Source organism: Daktulosphaira vitifoliae, unplaced genomic scaffold, assembly GCF_025091365.1.
Source record: "Daktulosphaira vitifoliae isolate Bord-2020 unplaced genomic scaffold, ASM2509136v1 Scaffold_1, whole genome shotgun sequence".
Lineage (NCBI taxonomy): Eukaryota > Metazoa > Arthropoda > Insecta > Hemiptera > Phylloxeridae > Daktulosphaira > Daktulosphaira vitifoliae.
The window spans coordinates 16,000,842-16,023,234 of NW_026099572.1; the positions used below are offsets into that span (position 1 = coordinate 16,000,842).

At 24.2% G+C, this 22,393-nt stretch overlaps 1 protein-coding gene and 1 long non-coding RNA gene across 2 annotated transcripts in view; both read right to left on the reverse strand.

The window, feature by feature from the left end:
- LOC126902247 (uncharacterized) overlaps positions 1 to 1,400 on the reverse strand; it is a 9,859-nt gene extending 8,459 nt beyond the window's left edge. Inside the window, exon 1 of the mRNA XM_050679318.1 lies at positions 458 to 1,400. Within this exon, the coding sequence (XP_050535275.1) occupies positions 458 to 1,326 (869 nt within the window). The 5' untranslated portion in view covers positions 1,327 to 1,400. The remainder of the gene's footprint in view (positions 1 to 457) is intronic.
- Positions 1,401 to 14,018: 12,618 nt separating this feature from the next.
- Positions 14,019 to 21,485, reverse strand: LOC126902828 (uncharacterized). The gene is made up of 3 exons (XR_007703349.1): positions 21,053 to 21,485; positions 14,652 to 14,732; positions 14,019 to 14,587 (listed from the first exon to the last, which is right to left on the reverse strand). It is a non-coding gene; the product is annotated as an uncharacterized LOC126902828 (long non-coding RNA).
- Positions 21,486 to 22,393: the final 908 nt, after the last annotated feature.

The following is a 22,393-nucleotide window of genomic DNA, read 5'->3' on the forward strand; positions in this document are numbered from 1 at the left end:
ACTTAATTTATACAAAACAATTAGATCTACAATTTAATTTTTATATTTTTTTTTGTGAGTGTGCTAATTTACGAGTTAATTGCTAAAAACTAAAAAAGTACCCCTTTTGGCCGATTTTCAACCCCAAGTCGGCACGGGTTAAACTTATCTGATCGGCCTGGAATTTTTTGTAGCCACTTTTTATATGTATACACATAAATTTGGGGGGTGAGCCCGAAGATTTTCCAAAATTTTCAAAATAAGGGACACCCTAATTATATATATATATATATTTTTTTATATATATATATGTTTTATACATAGACTATAGAGTATATACATAATTGTGTATTGGTGAACAAATAATTTAAAAAATGTTTTTATCTGATTGATAATTTTAATTTGGGGTATATTTAAGTACTTTTTAAAGATAAAGTAAAGGATAATTTAAATTATGATAATATATTGATTGTCTTACCTGAAATTATTAGTTCCTACTAAATCTCCAAAACCAAGGTCCCTGTAATAATTGTCAACTATTCGACTATAAAAATTATTGAGATCATTACAAATTAAATTTATATAATCGTCTGGATCATTTATGATTTCATTTATATTTTTCTCGTCATACTCTGACATCAAAACCATTGGAATAACATTTCTATATCTAGAACCACACACCTTGTTAAATTCGAAAAGTTTTTGTATTGTTGGCTCGACTATATTTTTATGAAATTTTTTTATATCTTCAAAAACATCAATAATGTCATTTTCGTTAACAAATTCCGGTCGATTCATTTTATCATCTGTATACATGTAAAATAATTCAATTTCATTGTCGATCACTCTTGGATTTATTAAAAATTCGTCAATAATTCGCAAATCTAATTGACTTAGGAATGTAGTAGCGCCCAAAAGTTTCATAAACATGATTGAAGAATTTTTTATAACATCAACTAATCGCATTGTGCAGTATTGGAATTGGATTTGGTGGTTTTTGTCTTTTTCCGATTGACACTTATTTATAATAAAACTTAACATGACATCAAATGTTTGCAATATATTAGAGTATTCGCAGTTTATTAAATGTATTATATAATTAAGTTTAGCAATATAGTTTCTCTCATCAATAACTTCATTTATAACATTATTTACATCAAATTTAAAAGTACCTTGAGTAAATTGTAATTTTGACATTGAATACCACCCCGTTTTAACTCGAATATGATTTAAAACATTTATGGTATACATTTTGAAATCTGCACTTTTTTTGTCATAAGACATTAATGAAACTTGGCTAATGAGTCCAAGTACATATAACAAAAAAGTTAATGATTTCTTGCACATTTTTAAAATAATAAAACTCAATTGGCAACGTTATTGAAACTAAAACACTTATTTAATTCTACAATGTTATATATTATTAGAACTTCTGTTTTTCACTAAATTTTTTATTAAAATATTAGTTTAAGTGCATTTACCAATTTATATTTATCCAAATCAAAAAATCTATCATGGTTTATTTTAAATATACATGCTTTATTTATTTAACTATATTTTTAGTATTAAATTTATGAGACTTTATACATTTAATTATTAAGAGAAAACATTAAGCGAATTGGAAAAGTTAGTATTAAACCAATTGAAATTCACGTAAAACTCTTATTTTTTCAGAGACTATTGAACATTTATAATTTATGTTAAAAAAAAATTACAAACAATTTTAAATTTACAATTTTTTTATCCGATGTACCATAAGATATTTTCTCTTACGAAAATTAAGTTAAAATTTTTTATTTTAAAGAGAAGAAAAACAAATTATTTAATCATATATAATTGTAAATTTTTTAACCAAATAATTTTTCTCTTTAAAAACATTAAAAATTTTCAATAGTTTCTGAAGAAATTATTGTCTTTCCCTATATCAATCACGTTATATACCCTAAATTATGTTAGTAATAATATTTCAAAAGTTTTTTTTTGTTTTCGCTCACTTGAGTTATTGAAAATAATTGATTGCATCAAATACAAGTAATAATTGTAGATATTTAAATTTAGTAATTAATAATAAATAATATAATTTTTGATTATTTATTCTTCCTGAAATCTACTATTGTTCAATTTATTCTTAAAAATCATTAGAATACAGAAAAAACTTTTACTCAACATTGCTGTGTTCCCACTATGACACTGTGCTAGGTTTTTATTTTATGATTTATAATTGCTTAATGATAAATTAAATAAAATAATAGTATAAATAAATTTTCTTAAATGTCTTAATTAAAGATTTAAATATCATCTATTACTTCATAATTGTACAAAAAATATAAGTTTGGGAAAATTATTATGATGACATAATATAAATTATTGAATTATATTTAATACTCCATACTATAGTACTTAACAATGTTAGGTCAAAAGCAAAGTTCCTACTAACAAGATAGACATAATTTGTGATTTAAAAAGAAATCTCATTATCGTAAACTCACCAAGTTGAGGACATGTCACTCTGTCAATAAATTGGGATTTTTAGATTATAGAAACTTGGAGATCAGCTGACGACAAGAAAATTTTATGATACCTCTATAATTGTGTTTTAAATTATGCTTTTAATATTTAAATGCAACAAAAAATTTTAATATTTATTGAAATATTGTAATTTTTACCGAAATAACAATATTGATAAGTAAAAAATATCCTCCTTTTCCATCCGGCTATTTTAAATAATCAAAATACGTAATTTACCAAAAAAAATTATTTCTTGAAACATTACCTGTTTATTTTTAAAAGTTGGTCGACGGTAAAAAACATTCATCCTTTACATTTAGGTACAATATATAATCAATGATTTGGATCAAGAGATATAATTTCTATAGTTGAAAGATGTAATTTAAAATATCAAATTTCCGAAATACAAATCAAATGTGTCATTATGTGATAGGTATGGCTTGGAAATGATCTTAACATTAACAGAAAATTATATACTTCTAACTAAATGTAGTATTTTCAAGATGTTTAATTGCGATAGTTCCAACTTTGCTGGTTTTTTATTGAATGAATTAAAAATTAATAAAATATTTTTTTAATTAAAATATATTTTATAATTATTCCTATACAGCCTAAATATCAAACAATTAATAAGCAATAACAATAGAAAAATAATATTAGTATAGGTTTTTATAAATGATCATAAAAACCAAATTTTAAAAATCTTAATAATTTTAAAATTTTTAATTATTTCTCGCTTAGATATGAAGCTGAAAAGGTATTGATTTTATCATAATGTGCTTTTTTTTCTTTTGATTTACAAAAATTTTTAGCGTGAATAAATGTCGACTTAACCCATTAAAAAAATCATCTGCCACACACATTATTCCACGCCTGAGTAGGATGACAAATTTTAATTTTTTAAAGTAATTAATAATTTTTAATTTGACAATTATTCTTCAATAGGTTTTTTACAAATTATTCCAGTATATCAAGTATTATTTTTATTAAGTTATTATAGTAAATACTTTCTTTAAAAAATACAATGAAAGCTTAAGGGTATTAACATGATCCAACTTCTTTTAATTATAACTTTTGTAGTAATAGAATTTGAATCAACTATAAAATAACAATATTTCACAGTTTTATGAAATATTTCAACATTACAAAATATATCTGTACTTAAAATGAACATTTCAGAATTAAATTTTTAGTTATACTACAAGACAAAATCTTTTTTTTAATATATATATTTTTAGAAAATCCAATTAATAACCTATGATTAAAAGGGTTTGAAAGAGAACATCCTTGCATATTTATCACTTTTTAACTCATTTTTTGAAAATGTTGCAGGGCGTTCGATAATTTGAATCTTATAGAAGTTAAACTTTTTTAATCGTACTTAATAGATAACAAGAAAAATGAATCAATCAATATTTTATATTATTGTTATTAATATAACAATAATAGCTGGTTTAATTTTTTTTCATCAAAGAAGAGGAACAAGTTCTTTTTAAAAACATAATTAGGATCTGAAACAAGGTTCTCTTTAGGAAGTGAACAGAACGAGGAAAGGAAATTAAAAGGGATTTAAAAAGGAATTTTCCCAACACTGAGTATCAAAGTTACTCCACAACAAAAAACATATGTGCGCATGTAAAAATAAATTTTAGATTTATTTTGCACTTTAATGTTAATAATACTACCAAAGAATATGTATATAATAATTTACTAATTTTGGTGATGTGTGTAATGTACACACTACATAATTAATGTAGGTAACTTTTATTTTTAGTACATTATACAATTGTAAAATCTTCTAATTTTCTAACCGTGAATATTTATAATATTGTAAATGTCTTACTTTTTTCAAATAAAAAAACGTGACGAATCGATATTAATAATATTATTGAGTGAATAACAAACTGATGCATAACATAATTTTAATATATTTTCTGTAATAAACATATTTTGAACATAGACAATGAATATCGAGTGTCAGGTAAGATTCAACATATTTTATCTATATCATACCCTTATTTAACACTACTTAAAGTTTTGTGTGCGTGTTATGGATTTTATGTGATAAGTTTTGGGTTTGCTGGCAATGGTCTAGAAAGAATTTGCCAAGTCATTACTCTTAGAGAACTGCACTTTTAAATGGATGAATCGACAATTATATTAGCCTAAGCGGAAATTTTAAAACTTAATAGTTTTAAATTTTACAATTAAGTTAATCTTGAAATTTAATAAGTGCTTGATAGAAATATTTCTGATAATTAGCCTTTATTTATTTTAGCGCTTACATCTTTATATTTAACAATTTTGCCTTAAATAATTTTTATCCATAAAATATTTTAGTTTTAAAGGTTTTATCAATTTTTATCAAGTAGTTTCTTTACATTAGTTTAAATTTAATTTTATTTACTTGCATACTTTAAAAAAATATTGATTTTTCAAGTGGTCAATATTCGATGGAAAATAAAAATCTAAAATATTTTACATAGATAATATATTTATTATTAAAGATATTTACTTTCAACTTTTAATTTATACATGTTTTCGATAGCAATATAATTAAGCTAAATAATAAATAAAATGCCTAAAGTACTTTTTGTATTCTATTACACAATGTTTCAATTTTTTATTGAGTTTAACCTTTTGTTCACAACTATATTTTCTATCTTTATTAATAAAAAATAGGCGTGTCCTAAATTCTATTTTTGCCTTTCAAATTACTAGTATTCAAAATCAATAGATAAGTATACAACCTATATAGTAGAACATACTTTTATAAACTTCATTAAAGGTCATTGCGAAACATTTTGTAATTCCAAATCATTTATATTTATTAACATTAATTATTATTCTGCTAATACTTATTGTAAAATTAGATTTCTTATCAAAGTAGTTGTTTAAACTAAGACATATGTAAAATTGTTATTTATCTTAACTTATGTTTATTGTTGGTAGTAGTAGTATATGCACACATGTGATATACAGCGCTTGCGAGCTAATTATTAAAAAAATATGATTAGTATTAAATTAAGTCGAGAGTTATCTTAAAATTTATTTTAAATTTTAAGAATTTTTTTTTTTAACTGGTCACGACCAGTTTCAACTTTAGGAATCTATTCTGTTTTGAAATGGTATCACATGTGTTATTCTATATGTCTTCATCAGAAGACAAATTATTCTATTTTAAATTATTTAATTCTATTTATAATTATTACCTACTCTATTTTCTTCTTATTAGTAATAATAATATGATATGATATTATGACAAATAAATCATTTCAAACACCTACGAAAATAAAATATTGGTACAAAAACAAAAAAAAATATATATATATATAAGAACAAGAACAAGATTTTAGGATTTTGATTTCAATATTGTTTTAACTTCAACAATATCACCACAAACGCTTGATTGTGTTGCAACATGACGTTGACTATGAATTGTTGAAGCCCTAAAACGCCTTTAATGTACCGTTAAGTAAATGGCTTGCAATGACGCATTTCCCAAGTGAGGATCGGAAAATATTTTTCGGAAAATGTACTCTTAATTTTAGTGAAATATTTCTCGTATATTTTTAGAAAAATAAAGTAGATAATTTTAAGTGTGTACAATACACGAGCATACAAATAACAATTAATTATTAATCATTGATAGAGAGGCCATCAAAATTTTTTATTTAATTAATCATCATGACTGACACACATTAAAAGGCAAAACGAATTATAACAATGCATTTTATTAATTGAACCTTTAAATTACATTATAAATTATAATTATAAGGAAAACGTATGAAATATGGCAGAAGTCATTAAAATATAAAAAAAAAATATAAAAAAAAAGAGAATAAATAAATTATATTTTAAATTATATCTTAATATAACATTCTGGCGATTGGGTTTAAAAGATATAGGTGAACTTGCTGGATAAAGTTACTGTATGGAAAAATATTAGTATTGGTTAAAGGTTAAAATATCTAAAAAGATAAAATTCTTCATGAATAATTTATACTTTGGAAAAAATTTTAAACAAACTAAACTTAAATATCATTGTTTATCAGTTGGCAGCGACATACAAAATAATTTTTATTTATTTTTTTATATTATTTTTAAATATAATACATTTATCAAAAGAAATAGATGCTCTAAAAATTATTTTGCTATTAATAAGGCTTAAGAAAAAAAAAATATATATAATATATTTATGTTAATTATCCTATGAAAAATGATTAAGAGTTAGATTTTTTTTTAATTGTTTGCTTAAACATACTTGCTGTCCCATTTACCGATAAAAACAAAGTTTTTTTAAATTCGACGTCTATATATAAGTTAATTTACTCCTACGTCCTCTTTATTTCTAGTCAACTTATATACACTTTTATCGACCCAAACAAATACATAATAGATAACATATTTTCGAACCTGTTTTATATCATAAATATTGGTTTACGATAAACCTTAACAAAATTATAAGACTTAGTCTTACGATGGTTTCCTATTTTATTATTTCACCAATTCAGTTTCACACATTTGTCGAGAAAAGTAACGTTATTCTGATAATCGCACGTTCTCTTAAACAATTATAATACATAAGTTATTTCTTGAAGATCTACAAAAGTAATTTTTTTATTTATTTAAAATGTGAAAAATTTCAAATTTAAACTATATGGAATTTTTAATTCTTTGATTGATATTAGCAGTAAATGTATTTAAAATAATTCATTTTTATACATTCTATACATCTAATGATCTTTTGATCAGCAAATAAAAAAAAAAATTAAAAACAAACCAATAGTTGCTATTTGTTATTTATGATTTTTGCACATACATTGCTTCACTTTAAATATAAAACAAAAATAAAAAATTTCACAAACATTTTTGAGAATTAATTGTAGTAATACATGAAATAATCGTCACATCGCGTCACCTGCACTTCACTAACAACAAAATAAAGTCTTCAAGGCATAATTATAATTTAAAAAACATATATGTTATATCCCTCTCTAAATTTTTTTTTATAACTGTATATTTAAAATTTTGAAAGGCCTAAGCTATTCCTAGCCTTCTTAACTTATAAACTCCTAATCTAAGGCTATCTATGATTTTGAAAGTGCCGTATCAACATGATACTAATCGTGACTTACGTTCGATTTACTAAAAAGTATAAAATAGTATGTGGAATGTAAAAACAACAGATAAATTATGTTAACAGACAGATATGTTGATTTATAGTTTATTCTTTTATTTATTTTTAAAAACAATACTTAACGTAAAAAATAAAAACAATTTAATTATTTTTGGATTTTTCCAAATTCTAAAATTTCACACAGAGATTGATTATTACATAACAAATTTTATTAATTATTTAGTTAAAATTTATTTATCCCTATCCAATTCATTAAATCATTAAAATCACAAGATTTTAAATTAAAAAATAAAGTATTGATTACATGCTTGTAGTTTATTGTTATTATTTTTAACCACAATTAAATAGTTTATGAGCTAAAAAATAGTCTATAGCAATAAACAACACATGTCTAATTATAATTTCATAAAAAATTAACTAATAGATGCACAATTATCATCAGTAGTTGAATATTTTATGTATTATAAAATATCAATTATGAACAATCTAAGTAATTAAAAATACCAATATGTGTTGATATTTATAAAATTACTTTTTTTTTTATTACAATAATAAAATCACGTCATTCGTGTAATGCCATTTGATAAAAATTACTATTATATTATTTATTATATATTTAAAACATAACATTTATATTGTATTATGCGTAATCATAACTTTGCGTGGCTAAAACGATCTAAATAGTTATTAGTGTGGTAAATTATTAATGATATCAATTTGATTTATTTTTACTTTTAAAAATAAAAATTCACTAGGTTTTCGATCCATTAAGTAATTATTATTACTGGTTTGAATAATGGTAAGAAGAAACACTTACAAAGCTTTGTCACTCAATTATAACTTTGGATGTGTATTTTTGTTCAGTTTATTTTATTATTATAAATTTTTTTTTTATAAAATTATTTATTATCATTATCGATCCTAATTTCAAATATTTTTTATTTCGGCCCTGTAGGCAAGATTGTAAATCAATATAATTTTAAGTTTTATGTGAATTCAATTTGAAACTAATTAAACACCATTTTTTTAAATTATGTTTATAGAATATTCAAAATATTTAGTACACTATGTAATTTAATCAGAAATAATTTGGTACTGTAAAATTTAAAATGAAAGTAATATTAATATTATATGTAACTAATTGTCGAAGTTGCTGAAGTTGTAAATACATGTATAATAAAAATTGATTACTTTTGACTTATATTACTTAAAATAAAACTATATTACAAATATTGTTAATTTAACACTAAAAATTATAAACTCAAAAAGCCACAAAAAATTACTGAAAAATCGTCGATACGTATTTCGGAAATAATGTTACCATTATTTTTCTTCTTCTTCCTCTCCTTAATCCCAACTACTTGGGGTCGGCCACCCTTATCCTAAACTTCCACTTGACACGATCTTCTACATCATCTACGCTCACATCAGCTGTCTTCATTTCGCATTCAATAGCATCCCTCCATCTCTTTTTTGGTCTTCCTCTACCTCTTCTTCCTTCAACATTCATTTCTTTAAATGTTTTTAAATCTTCCGATTCTTCTCTCCTCATAACATGACCAAAGTATCTAAGTATAAATTCTCTCATCTTATCCACGATTGATTGGAAATAATGTTACCATTATCAACACTAAACACATACTCATACCCCGACTAGAAAAATCTCCCTCATATACCTCTAGTGACCTTATCACTTAGTGACATTATCACTAAGTAATATTGTCCAGTGGTGGCTCGTGGCTTGAATGACGAGGCGATCACACCCCCTACTAAAATTCATTAAAAGAAGAAAATTGATTGCATATTCTTAATTCTAAATTTTCATTAAAAATGCAAATTTTTAAATAGTTATAATACATTTGTCGTGTGTGAACATTAAAGTTGATTCCTTCAGTATGTTCAGGTACACTTGCACACACGAGCATTGTTTGGACGACCGGCAGCGTCGTCCATACGTTAAAATATTAGTATATTTCTATATTTGGTAATTTATTTTTAGAATTAACTTCTTGTCGTTATCGATTATTATAATAATATAATCGCTATTATTATTATTTTCATTTCTATTTTCTACTGTGACCTTTAAAATAATAATATATGTGTATTGTGTTTTATTTTATTATATTTAATTTGACAATTTTTTATACCTAAAACTTGCGGTATTATATTTAAAGTCGCACTTCCACCACCAGAACCCACAAGCCGCTACTAATATTATCACATTTTGCCAGTTAACTCAAGTTTAATAATGAATTTTTCAGTGGGCCAAGATCCCAATTAATTAAATTGTTTTAATTTTTAAACATTTCTATTGCCTCATCCCTTATATTAAGTTCTTTGTAATTATGTTTACGTTTTTAATTAGTTTTATGGTTTTAATGGCGTGATTATGTGTCAATAAATGTTCAGCCACTGGAGATTTTTCAACTTCTTGATTTTTAATGTTCCTTAAGTGCTCTTTTAACCTGACCTCTATATTTCTTTTTGTTTCTCCTACGTAACATTTATTACATTGTATTTTATAAATGCCTGATTTCCTCCCTTCTTCTATCTTATCGTTAGGATTACCTAATAAATCTCTTAAATTATTACTCTTAGATGTTACTAAAGTAATACTAAAATTTTTTAAAATTCTAGCTAGTGTATTTAAGATGATCGGATAATATAAAATGAATGATCTAATTACTTATTGTTCCCCTGCCCTAGTTAAAGTACTAGCTAGCCTCCTTTCTTTATTCTACTTATGTGTTCGGACTAAATTTGAAATTATGTTTTCGTTACACCCATTAAATTGAGCTATTTTTCTTATAAGCCCCAGTTTTTTATAAAAATCTATTTAATTCATCGGAATATTAATTAATCTGTAAACTATACTATTAAAAGCTGCCAATTCGTGTTGCCAGTTGTGGTTCGATTTGTTCCGAATGTACCTGAATGTGTGCGTTTTTTTTTTTGATAAATTTCAAAATTTAGTTCCTCCTCTACTCTTTCAACTAATAAATCCAAAAAAGGCAATTTTCCCTCTACTTTTTGTTCATATATGAATTTAATCGATGGGTAAAAAGAATTTAAATGTTGTATAAAGACCTCCATATTAAAGTCTTTATTTATTACTGCGAAAATATCATCTACATACCTAACACAAATTTTTAGAAAATCACCATAAGTTTGTTTTAAATTTTTTTCGTTAAAAAACTTGTCTTAAGAATTTCAGTTTATTCAATGGGTATCACAATGTTGTTTTTAACTAAATCGTCCCCTAGTTTTTAGAAACTGAAATTACCGGACTCTTATTAAAATTATTTATTTGGCCCTTACTTTTGTGTTCTAAAAGTAAATTTTGCAATTTTTTCTTTTAAATTTATGTTTAATCACTTGGTACATCTTCTATTCGAAGATTTCCCACTGTGATTGACTTAGAAAATTAGAAAGTTTTAAATGTAATTAATAAGCCCCCATTTGTAATCTGCCTCTATTACGATAATGATTTATTATTTCTAATTTAAGAAACTTCTCCTAAGCGATATTGATTGACTTGAAAAAATTAATATTATTATTGTTTGACTTACTTGGTAATCTTGCAAACTTCGGAGTCATATGGAACTTAATACACTTCATGAGAAAAAATATATCAGGCGTATTTTCGTCTTGGTCTGTATCAGTTTGATAACTCTATTATTTATTGTAAATACATGACCAATAAAACAAAAAATCAGATAACATTTTTTTAAATAAACGTATCAAGTTATTTCACTCGCGACTTTAATTTTTCTCGTTTATTTTTATTATGTTTTACTAATATAATGAATTATTTATAATTTTAATATTTAAAATTTTTTATTAAATATTCATACGCAAATAGAAATTTTTCAAATATATTTAAATTAAAATTCTATAACATTATATATTGTATATATTTATGTATACTCAAATGATGGATGTGGTTTATATATATCTCAATAGTTTTGATTATGTATAAAAATATGTAAAAATTTGTACTTAATTAGATAAATAATTTAGAAAGATACTTTTGGTTTGTATTTAGTGCAAAAAACTCTAGATTTTAATGTTATTATTATATTAAATATAGTAATGAAATAATAAAGTTCCTTTTATGGTCTTTTTTGGTTTAACAAAGGTTAGTAAAAAAACTTTTACCTTATATTGGTAAATTCTATAATGTATAAAATTATAATACTGTAAAAAATAATTTCATTTTTTATAATTTAATTTATTATTTGTTGTATTTGAAAGATCTAAACCTTTGTAGACCTATTTAATTAAAAAGTTGAAATGAAAACTTTTTTGGTGAGTATTTTGGTTCAGTTTAAGAAGATTGGATAATTTTTTGTTATTAATTTATATCTTAAAAAGCAATAGGGTTTTTGCTTTTATAAAAAGAATAAAACCCGGTGTAAAATAATATTCTATTAAATTATTTATGAAAATTAGTTAACGGACCTTTTAATTCAAACAACTAAGACAACTAAATTTAATAGTAATAAATATTAGATGTGGAATACATTACAAAAAGAAAACGATACAAACATCCATTAAAATAAAAGAGAATTAATGTTTCAGTGTTGTGTTCTATCAGTATATACTTACGATTTTAATATAAATGAAATGCAAAAAAAATACATGCAAATTACTTACCAAAATCATTTGAGTTCCACGACTTTTTATAACTAATTTAATAATCTAAGATGGAGTTTTCGCTGTCTATAGCACTTCTTGTTACACATAATTTATTAAATAATGCTATTAGCTCTATATTACACAGTAGATTAACTTCGTACGAATCTATACATACTATACTATATTTTAGTATTACTCGTACATAATTTAATGTCATGTTCGATTAAATTTAGCACCTTAACACGTATGTATAATATTAATTTTCTTTATCAATACCTTTTAGACATATGATGAAAAAAAAAAAAATTTGTGATTCATCTTATGATTAACTTAAGATTTTATAGAGTGACTCATTTTATTAACATAACGCGTTACTGGACGATCCATTTATCCTAACCCACTAAATTATTAGTTACCAATATATGTATTTATTTATGAATTAATAATTACATTTTAGTATCACTTCTTATAGTTAATAGGGACGCTAAATATATTTTTTTTAACGACAATATAAATATTTAAATAGTTCAAAAAAATATAAAATTATAATACATATATTAAAGGTTCAAAATGTAAAGAATAATATCAATTGTTATAAACAATAAGAACAATAGAACCTCTTTTTTTTATTTACTGAACACCCATAGACTATAAATTATATAGAGTGTTCAGTAAGTAAGGAAATGAATTTCTATTGTACTCATTTTTTGTAACGATTTAACCGTTTCCTAACTTACTGAACAACCTGTATATTATAATATAATAGACCTAGTAGGTTGAAACGTATGTTTCCTGACACAGAGTCGCAGGTTCGACTCCCAAAGTGCCAGCGAGATTATTATTGTAATTTTTTCATTAGTGATGCTATGTCTCTGGTACAAGCCGGCCCAAATACCTTACCGTCCATCATTGGCTTAGCCAAGAACCATCTTTGACTCTATAATATACTAGAGAAGGCCAACACCCTCTTTAACATGTTAAGTTTGGAAATAGAAGTATGTAAAACTGATCATTATTATAATAATTATAATATGAATTTCTAAATATTTGATGAATACACCAGATTTTTTCCAGTATAACAATTTATCAAATATTTAAAACTACTTAGTTAACTTTTTATTTGAATAGCAGTTGATATGTAGAGTTGAGATAATTTGTATCAAAAGTTAATTTTGCGTTTTTATGTTCATAAACTTTTATGAATAACCTTGGATTTTTTTTTTACAATTCTTGGTTATTTATTAAATTGTATTTATTTTTATAATTTGTATAAAATTAAAAAATATTTTGAGTTATATTTCCAATATAACAAAAAAATATGCAAAAATCTAAAATAGAATGTTTTAAAAATTACTTTCGTTACCGTGTTTAATCTTAAAAGAATAGCAAGTTATGTAATATTTATTCTTGATAATTATTAATAATTTGTGATACATATTAAATGAAATTTTGGTGTAAATCACATTTTATAATTCTTACATTTAAGATGGTACAAATTTCACTTTTTATATTTATACAGGGATAATTTTGATATAAATTGACTAAAACCATAAAAACAATCTTTTTTATCAATTTTTATCCTGAAGTTTATTTAATTTTTAAGTATATATTATGTGATCATTAAAATTATATTATCGTCTTGAACTATATTTATTTTACAACAGCTATTTATTTTATGTATATTTTCGGATGTCATATTTAAATCTAAATTAAGAGGAAAAAATTTGTTATATTTATTTACAAATTTCTTTTACCCAGAATATAATTTTTACGAAATCGAGCAATCAGTAAACAAGAAAATATATGATGTACGTATACACGTATAATCATTATCTGAATGTAATCATGTTCTAGAGCAAAATTGTTATTATTAGAAATATAGACACAATAATAATAACTATATAAACAAATATAATATAATGTAGCCAACGGCCGTATTATCCAAGATAAATTAACTATAAAAAAATACATATATTACTGTTGCGACATTATTTTTTTTCTAATTAATTTGAAATGGTGTAAAATATTATAACCTTAGTGGACATTATTTTTTAAGATTATGATAAGACACATTTTTGTGATAAATATTTTGGTTATTTTCATTGATATAAAGTTTATTTTAATAAATAAAATTGCAAAAATGTAGAAAAGTTATTTTAAATAAAACTTTAACAGTATCAAGCCAGTGAAAAAAGCTGTATAAAAATGACTATTGTCAGACATAAGTGTTCTTGTTGTTAGTTGATGTTTTCAGGTCCGTTTCATTATCTCTTGTGTGCTGAATACACGAATAATAATTCAGTCAACGAGTTGTTATCACTTCTGAAAGGATAAGAAGGAACAAAGTTGTGATGAACTTCAAGTAAAAATAATAATGAAATTTTACTTCGCTTTTCCATAATTCAATGAAGAATATTACAATGTTAAAATCGAATAACATCATTTTATCCTTTCCATGCACATCTTCCTTAAAAGAATGGATCAAAAATTAATTGGTCACTGAATTCATATTACAAATTGAACGTGATTATGATTACACGTTTCACAAATATATTTAATTATATATTTTCATTAACACAATCTCTGGAGTCACATTTCAGTAGTGATTTTTTTTTATTGTCACTTTTGGGGTTAAATACATTTTTTCTATCATTAGAACATTATCTTTTTATTTTATCGAATTTTCCAAACTAGGTCATACTTAACGTTTCACTCTACAATAATTTATTATACCCAATATAAGAAACTATGAAGGACCGAATATACCAAAACCATTTGCTTTTCTACTTCACAACCATCGAACACACAACCAATGTTTTCAAATAGCAAACTACTATTTTTATTCTATAATACATACCTTAACTTAAGAAATTAAGTAAAAAACGATTTTATATTTTAATTATAAAATATTATTGGTTACCTATGATAAAAATTATTATTATACAAATCAAGTTTATATAACTACAAAATTATTTAAAAAATAAGTTATTTTTATGTAACTTAATCTTATGCAAAATTTAATTTCTTTTGAATTGTGATGGTAATTTGTATTTTATTTCAATCACTGTGAACTAATTTTTTTATTTAAACCTGATGTATTTAATTAAAATATTGATAACTATTGAGTCAAATTATTTGCATTGATAATCACCTATGCAAGTGAATCATGTCATATATATAGAAACTTCGTAGACCTTAATCTTCTCTACTTTATTTTTATTTTATTAATAATCAGGGTTGTTACGTTTTAAACACTGCTTGTTTAAAACAGTGTTTCGGTTTCGATGTGACATTGAAAAGGTATTGATTTTTCGACATTTGTTTTATTAAATATTTTTTCTAGATGTTTTAACATTTTGTCTGGTTTAACAAATCAAGAAAGTAATAAAAATAATTTCAAGAAATTATTTTAAAAGATCCGATTTTTCCGATAAATACAATGGAAACTACTACTAAGTCAAAGAGAAAAATAGCAGCATCTATTATAAAAATTAATATTATGTTCTACAAGACATTTATTTGCCTGATTAAAACTATACATTATTATTTTACTATAATTAAGTCATTAAATATGGTACTCATTGATGGTATTTTTTTTAAATGATATTTTTCAAGTTATTAATATATTTTATACATTAAGTTTAATTGAAAAATTATGCTAATTTAATTAATATTATGAATTGCTAATGTCTTAATATAAACTGATATATTTCTTAATATATATGTTATTACAATAAACGAAAAATTCATTTCAGATTTTTGGTCTGAAATTAATTTTTCGACATTTAATCTACCAAAAAATATTTTCATAAATATTATAGTCAATATTAAAAGGAAAAAAAATATAATAGTAATATACTTAATCTTTATCTTAATCGCATTCTTGCTAATTTATTAACTCAATTTATACAAATTTAAATATTTATGATTCTTTATAATAAATTAGCATTAAATGTGTCTTACTAGTAAAAATGTTACATGTTACATAATTACATGTTTGATAATATTAGTTCAAAATAAACACAATCATCTAGTGCAAATGTCAATGGTTCACATCGATATATATGTAAATTTTTTAGTCAGGAAAAATAAAAACAAAGTTTTGATGAAGCACAAAACATAAAAATCACACTAATTCAACATACAAAAAATTACAATTTTTATTATTTTTCAAACTTAAAAATATACGGCTGTAAATTTTACTCATGTTTTAATTTTGTAGCCTGTGAATCCTTTTATGTAAAATAAACTACATAAGCCCATGAGATTTGGTCGATTGTCTGAATAATTATTGATTATAATGAAAGTTACATTACATACATTCTCCTGTTGTTAAATTTAAAGTAGAATGAAACGTTTATCAAATGATTTATTTATACGACGTGCGTTTCGACTTGTTTACTTTATACATTCGATTTGATATTTTCCTTTATAAGAATTTCAAAATTATTATAGCATGTATATGATAAAAAAGGCATTTACTTTGAATTGAGGGCTTAGTTATCTTTTTACGTAAATAAAAACTTCACTTAAAGTGACTGTCATGCTTACAAGTCACTGTATGTATAAAATATATTGTCAGGCATGTAAAATTTAATCATCTCTTACACTATGTTAGTATGAGATCCATTTTGATGAAAAACATAATTTTTTATGTAAATATAAAGACTATAAATTAAGAGTAGTTCTTATAACTTTTTATTCTATCATACATATGTTAATATTTATAACTAAAATTGATCTAATTTCGAATAATGCATCAAACAATAAAATTATAGAAACAAATCAACTGAAAAATCTTAAATTAACCCAATTAAAATAAATATACTCGTATTAATAGTTAATTAAGACCTTCCCAAGATGTTCATAAAATTTTACTATGATGTGTTTTTTCAGCTCTCGCCGAACGGATTTGTTTCAACGATACGTTAAAAGATTACAAATCATATCTAGTCGAAGACATTACCCTAAAAAATTTCCCTTGTTCCCCGTAAATGGGCGAAATCTTCAAAAAAATTACAAATTTAAAAACTGCTAATTTTCGAAATTTTTTCCATTTTTTTTACTTAAAACTGCCATATTTTAAAAAAAAATGGCCAAATCAATATCATTTTTTTTACAGATGCATAATGTCTTTACCTATCATTTGATATATTTTTTTTATAAATCTGATCCTTTACCTACCCACAGGGGGGGATTCATTATGATAATTTTTTCTCAAAAAATTAACTTTTTCAACTTAATTTTTGAAAGTGTTCCTGAAATACTGACACTTTTATATATACCTTATATTAAAGCTGATGTAATATACTTTATTATGAGAAAAAAGAAATTATGGACTTTATTTTGTTTTCATAGTGAAAACGGACATGAAAGTTAAAAAAAATACGATTTTTTTAAAAAAAATTCATTTTTAACGTTATAACTGGTTGAAAAATTGATGGATCAATACAATTTTTTTATGATAAATACTATTTATATACCTTTTTCATTCGACATACTTTTTTTTTTAAATAAAACCATTTCCTTTTATTTATATATAAATATTACACTTATAAATCATAAAACTTGTAATCAGGATATAAATAGGAAATAGGAGATCATGTAGCTTTTGGAATAATCTACCAATTTTTTAAAATTAAACACTATCTACAGATTTGCATCGAAGCATTTTTTATGATAGTGATTTTAATCACTGTTAGATATCATTATACTTGACCAAAACATGCCACGTCCCCACTGTGCTGGTTTTTTTTTAATTACCATATAAAGCTATTATAGCTTTTTTGAATAATATAAATTAAAGTGCTGTTGCCAATATTTTTTTTTCCCCGAACTTTGCCCGTTGTCTTTAATTGTTGAACACAACACGTATGAACATGGCTAAACCATTCAATTTCCAGACTAATAAAAACTACTCGATAAAAATGTTTTTCGCTTCGTTGTGTTGTAATTTTACTGCTCTAATTTTCTACGTGTACTGTTTTTTTCTTTCAAAGTATACACATTTCAAATAACAAAATTGGAAAACATTATGTTCTTATGATTTTTATGACTATCCTGCAATTTGTTTGTTATTTAGTAGGTTTTTTTTCAATAAGCAGTACATGCTAAAGATCGTCAAAATTGACGCTTTATTGTAATGCATTCTTTATACGTGTAAATAGAAATGTTATTTTTAGAGATTAACGTCACGTCTCATTTCCTAATACCGACTGCTATAATAATTTTAGACATTTTATTAAGTAATTATTAGAACAATGCTTTATTATTTTGTTGTTTAATATTACAAACGTTGTATAAAATCTCACATGACGCATATTTATTTTTTAAGATCACACACTGAATTTAATTAAAATTTCGCGAGAAAAAAATCAGTGAAACATAGTTATTACAGCGTTCAATGTGGACTAAACGTTTATTTAGGATTGAGCTAAGTACATCAACGTACTAATGAATGGATTGTGTCCATGTAGAACACATAATTTTCTAAATGACAAATGTAATCAAAGTATAGTCGGAAGTAAAACGTTAAATTTATTTTTATGTCACAAAAATATGAAATCATAGCACGTAACTTTAGTTTCAAACAATATGTTTCATTTTAATGATATAAATGACATGCTGGAATATATTGTCACTTTAACTTGTTTAGATTATTTATTTATTTCTATTGATGTTTTGAAACATCATTTCAGCAATAAGAAAACTCTGTTAATGGATAATAAATAAAAAGCCCCCCACACTTGGAGAGCATAGTAAATTTTGTTCATATTAAATACGACCAAAATGTCTCATATTAGATTTAAATTTTTATAAAATTAAAACTATAACTATTATGGGTTTTGTAAAAAACAAAACCCATAATTATCATAAAATACTTTCGTTATCGATACTGTTGTTTTCTGTTACCCATATCGCTTATTTATTTCATAAATGAGAATATTGAATTTCAGTGGACAAATATAATCAACAGGGGAAATTTATTATGTGTTTTTTAATTTTTAGTTTATTATAATAGAACAGAATACATTTATTTTACATAAAGTTGAAAAATTAGGTCCAAATCGTGACATATTTTTTAGTAGCAAATAATGTGCCTCATACTTTATTGTGATATTAATTATTCCGAAATAACTGTTATTTTTAATAGGACTGGGATTAAATTTAGCGAGCGTTTAAATAATAAACCATAGTATGTTAAATTCGGCTATGGTTATGAATTAAATTTGATTATACTGATCATAAAAATTCACAATCCGAGTTTTATTACGATGCATTTATCATTTGTGTTATACATCACCTACCATCGGAAAAGTACTGAGCAGAGACAGTTAATTAAATTAATACTAAATATATATATAACGCGTATATATAATTAATTACACCATTAGTTTTATTGTAAGTACATTTTGTACATCTTACATGATACAAATTTGATAGGTGACAATGCTTGTGCATAGAAAAAAATACAGCATGTGAATTTTATAAACTACTGTATAAGATATCCAAAGCCGACGTGTAAATAGAATGACATGAGTTGCACTAAAAAATGAAGTAAATCTCATCGCGGTACATATACTATCTGTGTAAACAACACAATAGTAGAAATTCAAAAACGAAATAGGATTTATTTATGTCACGACAGGCGGAATGAAAATCGAATAATTCCAATTGTGGGAGAAATGCAATACAGATCATTAATATTAATTTCGCTTTATCGTCTTGATTTATCTTCAAGTAATTTGCATTCGATTTGACAGCTCTTGGCTTTTACAACTTACAACTAGAACAATTGGGAATGTAAAAAAGTTGCGAATGAGTTTTAATTTGACTAGTATAATAATAAGATAAGCGGAAAAAAATGTGTCCACTATACAAGTTAACGTCAACATAACTGTATTTTAAAACACATCAAATCCAAAAACATTTTTCATTTTGACAAGCACCAGGTGAACACTAGGTGACATTTCTAAGGCATTATTTATAACGCACAAATATTTATGTTTGTGTTACAGCATTGGATGAACGTTGCGGACAGTGATTTTTTGTTTGTTTTTCATAGGAAATATTTCAATATATTATAATATTATAATGGGAGATATGACTCGTTTTTTTTTAACGTTTTCGATGGTTGGTCGATGTATTTTATAAAGGCCAGTCATCTGTCAATTAATATGTATCGTCTTTACTAGTAAAACCATATTTTTTATATTTTATTGTGGAAAAAGTAAATTCAGTTTTAAAATGTTGATCAAACAATATGAATCTCGCAATGGGCTATTAGTAGAGCAATAAATGAGTAGTGAAATTTCTTATTGTTAGACATAGTGAACGAAGCCGTAGTAAGTTAAACGTAGTATTATAATATCTTTAGTATCTTTGGAAGAAATTGAACATAAATTACTTAACGAATAAAATAGACAACATTGTAGTGTATATCTTTAATAACTAAGCGTTTTGTAATACCAAGCTACTTATTATGTACGCTTTTTTTAAGAAAATATAATAATATTTGAAAATGCCACGAACAGTATTTTTTTCGGTAAATAATCATTAAAATAGTAAGGTAAACTTAGGAAATGCTCTTACACAATATTCAATACTATCATGAGTGACTTATAGCTGGTTTTTATTCGAAGCTATAAATCAATGATTGGGAGATTGAATTTTTCAAATAAAACCAATTTACCCGAAGATCTTGACACAAGTAAGAAATTAATATGCGCCTTGACGTGTACCGGACATAAATTATTAAGCCGTCTAATCTTGTAATAGTAATTTTACCTGTGGCGTTTTTGATTCTATACAGCAGCTTTTTTCTGGAGCCAATGCGCTGCCGTACTTAGAAAGTTTTTTCATATAACTTTTATCATGTCCACAAAATCCGATTGACTCGTGAAATTTAGTAAATTTTGATCACTATGATAATAAAAATGCCGCCACTGCAACAAAAAATAAAACGCGACAAAAAAATATGAACACAATTTATATCAGATTGGAATGGCAATCGAACATTGAAAAATGAAATTATTACAGACGCTTAAATATTGTGCGTAGGTCGTTTGTCGGCCACCTACGGGGGACCGTACCGCGCGGTAGTCAGCGGGTATCTCACGTGCTTCATGAAAGGGACTGTATGCGCCCAACTGGCCGTAGTGGCGTCAGCGCAAAAGCCGGCCGGCACCACAATGCTTTATAACATTTTATTGATACAAACAGCAGACTAACCAATTAATTAAAAACTGATGATGTCGATATATTTCAACTAATATACAGATTATTGTATTTGTATATCATAATTAAAAGTATTACATTTTGTTTTTAATTTTTCCTCGTGCTTTATAAAAAAATTTGATTTACGTTTTTATTGATGTTATTTTGTATTTGGAATTAATAACATTTCATTATAATTTTAAAAATATAAAATTTGTAAATATTCCTTTTTATATCAAAAATATCTTTAAAAATAAATTAAATTATTTACGAATATCTTTAAAAAAAAAATGTACTATTTATAATAGACCCCATTATAGATAAATTTTAATAATAGCACAAATTATTTTTTTTGAGAATACAAACATATTTAATAAAACATTTAAAAATTCAGGTATTATTTTTTATATATTTTTACGTTAAAACATATAACGTATTATTAGGAATCTTATTTTAATTTTAGAAAAATGTCCTTTAAACAATATTAGTGCTATGACTAAAAAATCTGACGAATATACTATTAAATCATGAAAGCTTTATAAAACATCCTGCAAAGTAATTTCCATGTTTGATAAATGAAATACTAAAATCTTTTACAGACTTCAAACAAAAAGCTTAAACTTTATGTAAAGTTTAATAAAGAATTGTGTAAAATTATACTAGCATAATTTGCATAACTGTTATAAATAATTATATACCAGACTAATTAGAAATAAAAATATTACCCACGATAACTAGATTCAGGTTTACCAATTGATTGGTCAGGTACAATTTAAAACATTGCTCCCCTAAAAAAATTGTGCGGATTAGTTAAGAATTAAATATTAATACACAATAAAAAAATTAGTATCCATTACTATCATAACTGTATGGAAATATATGCACAAAGTGATATTTTTATCCTTGAACAGT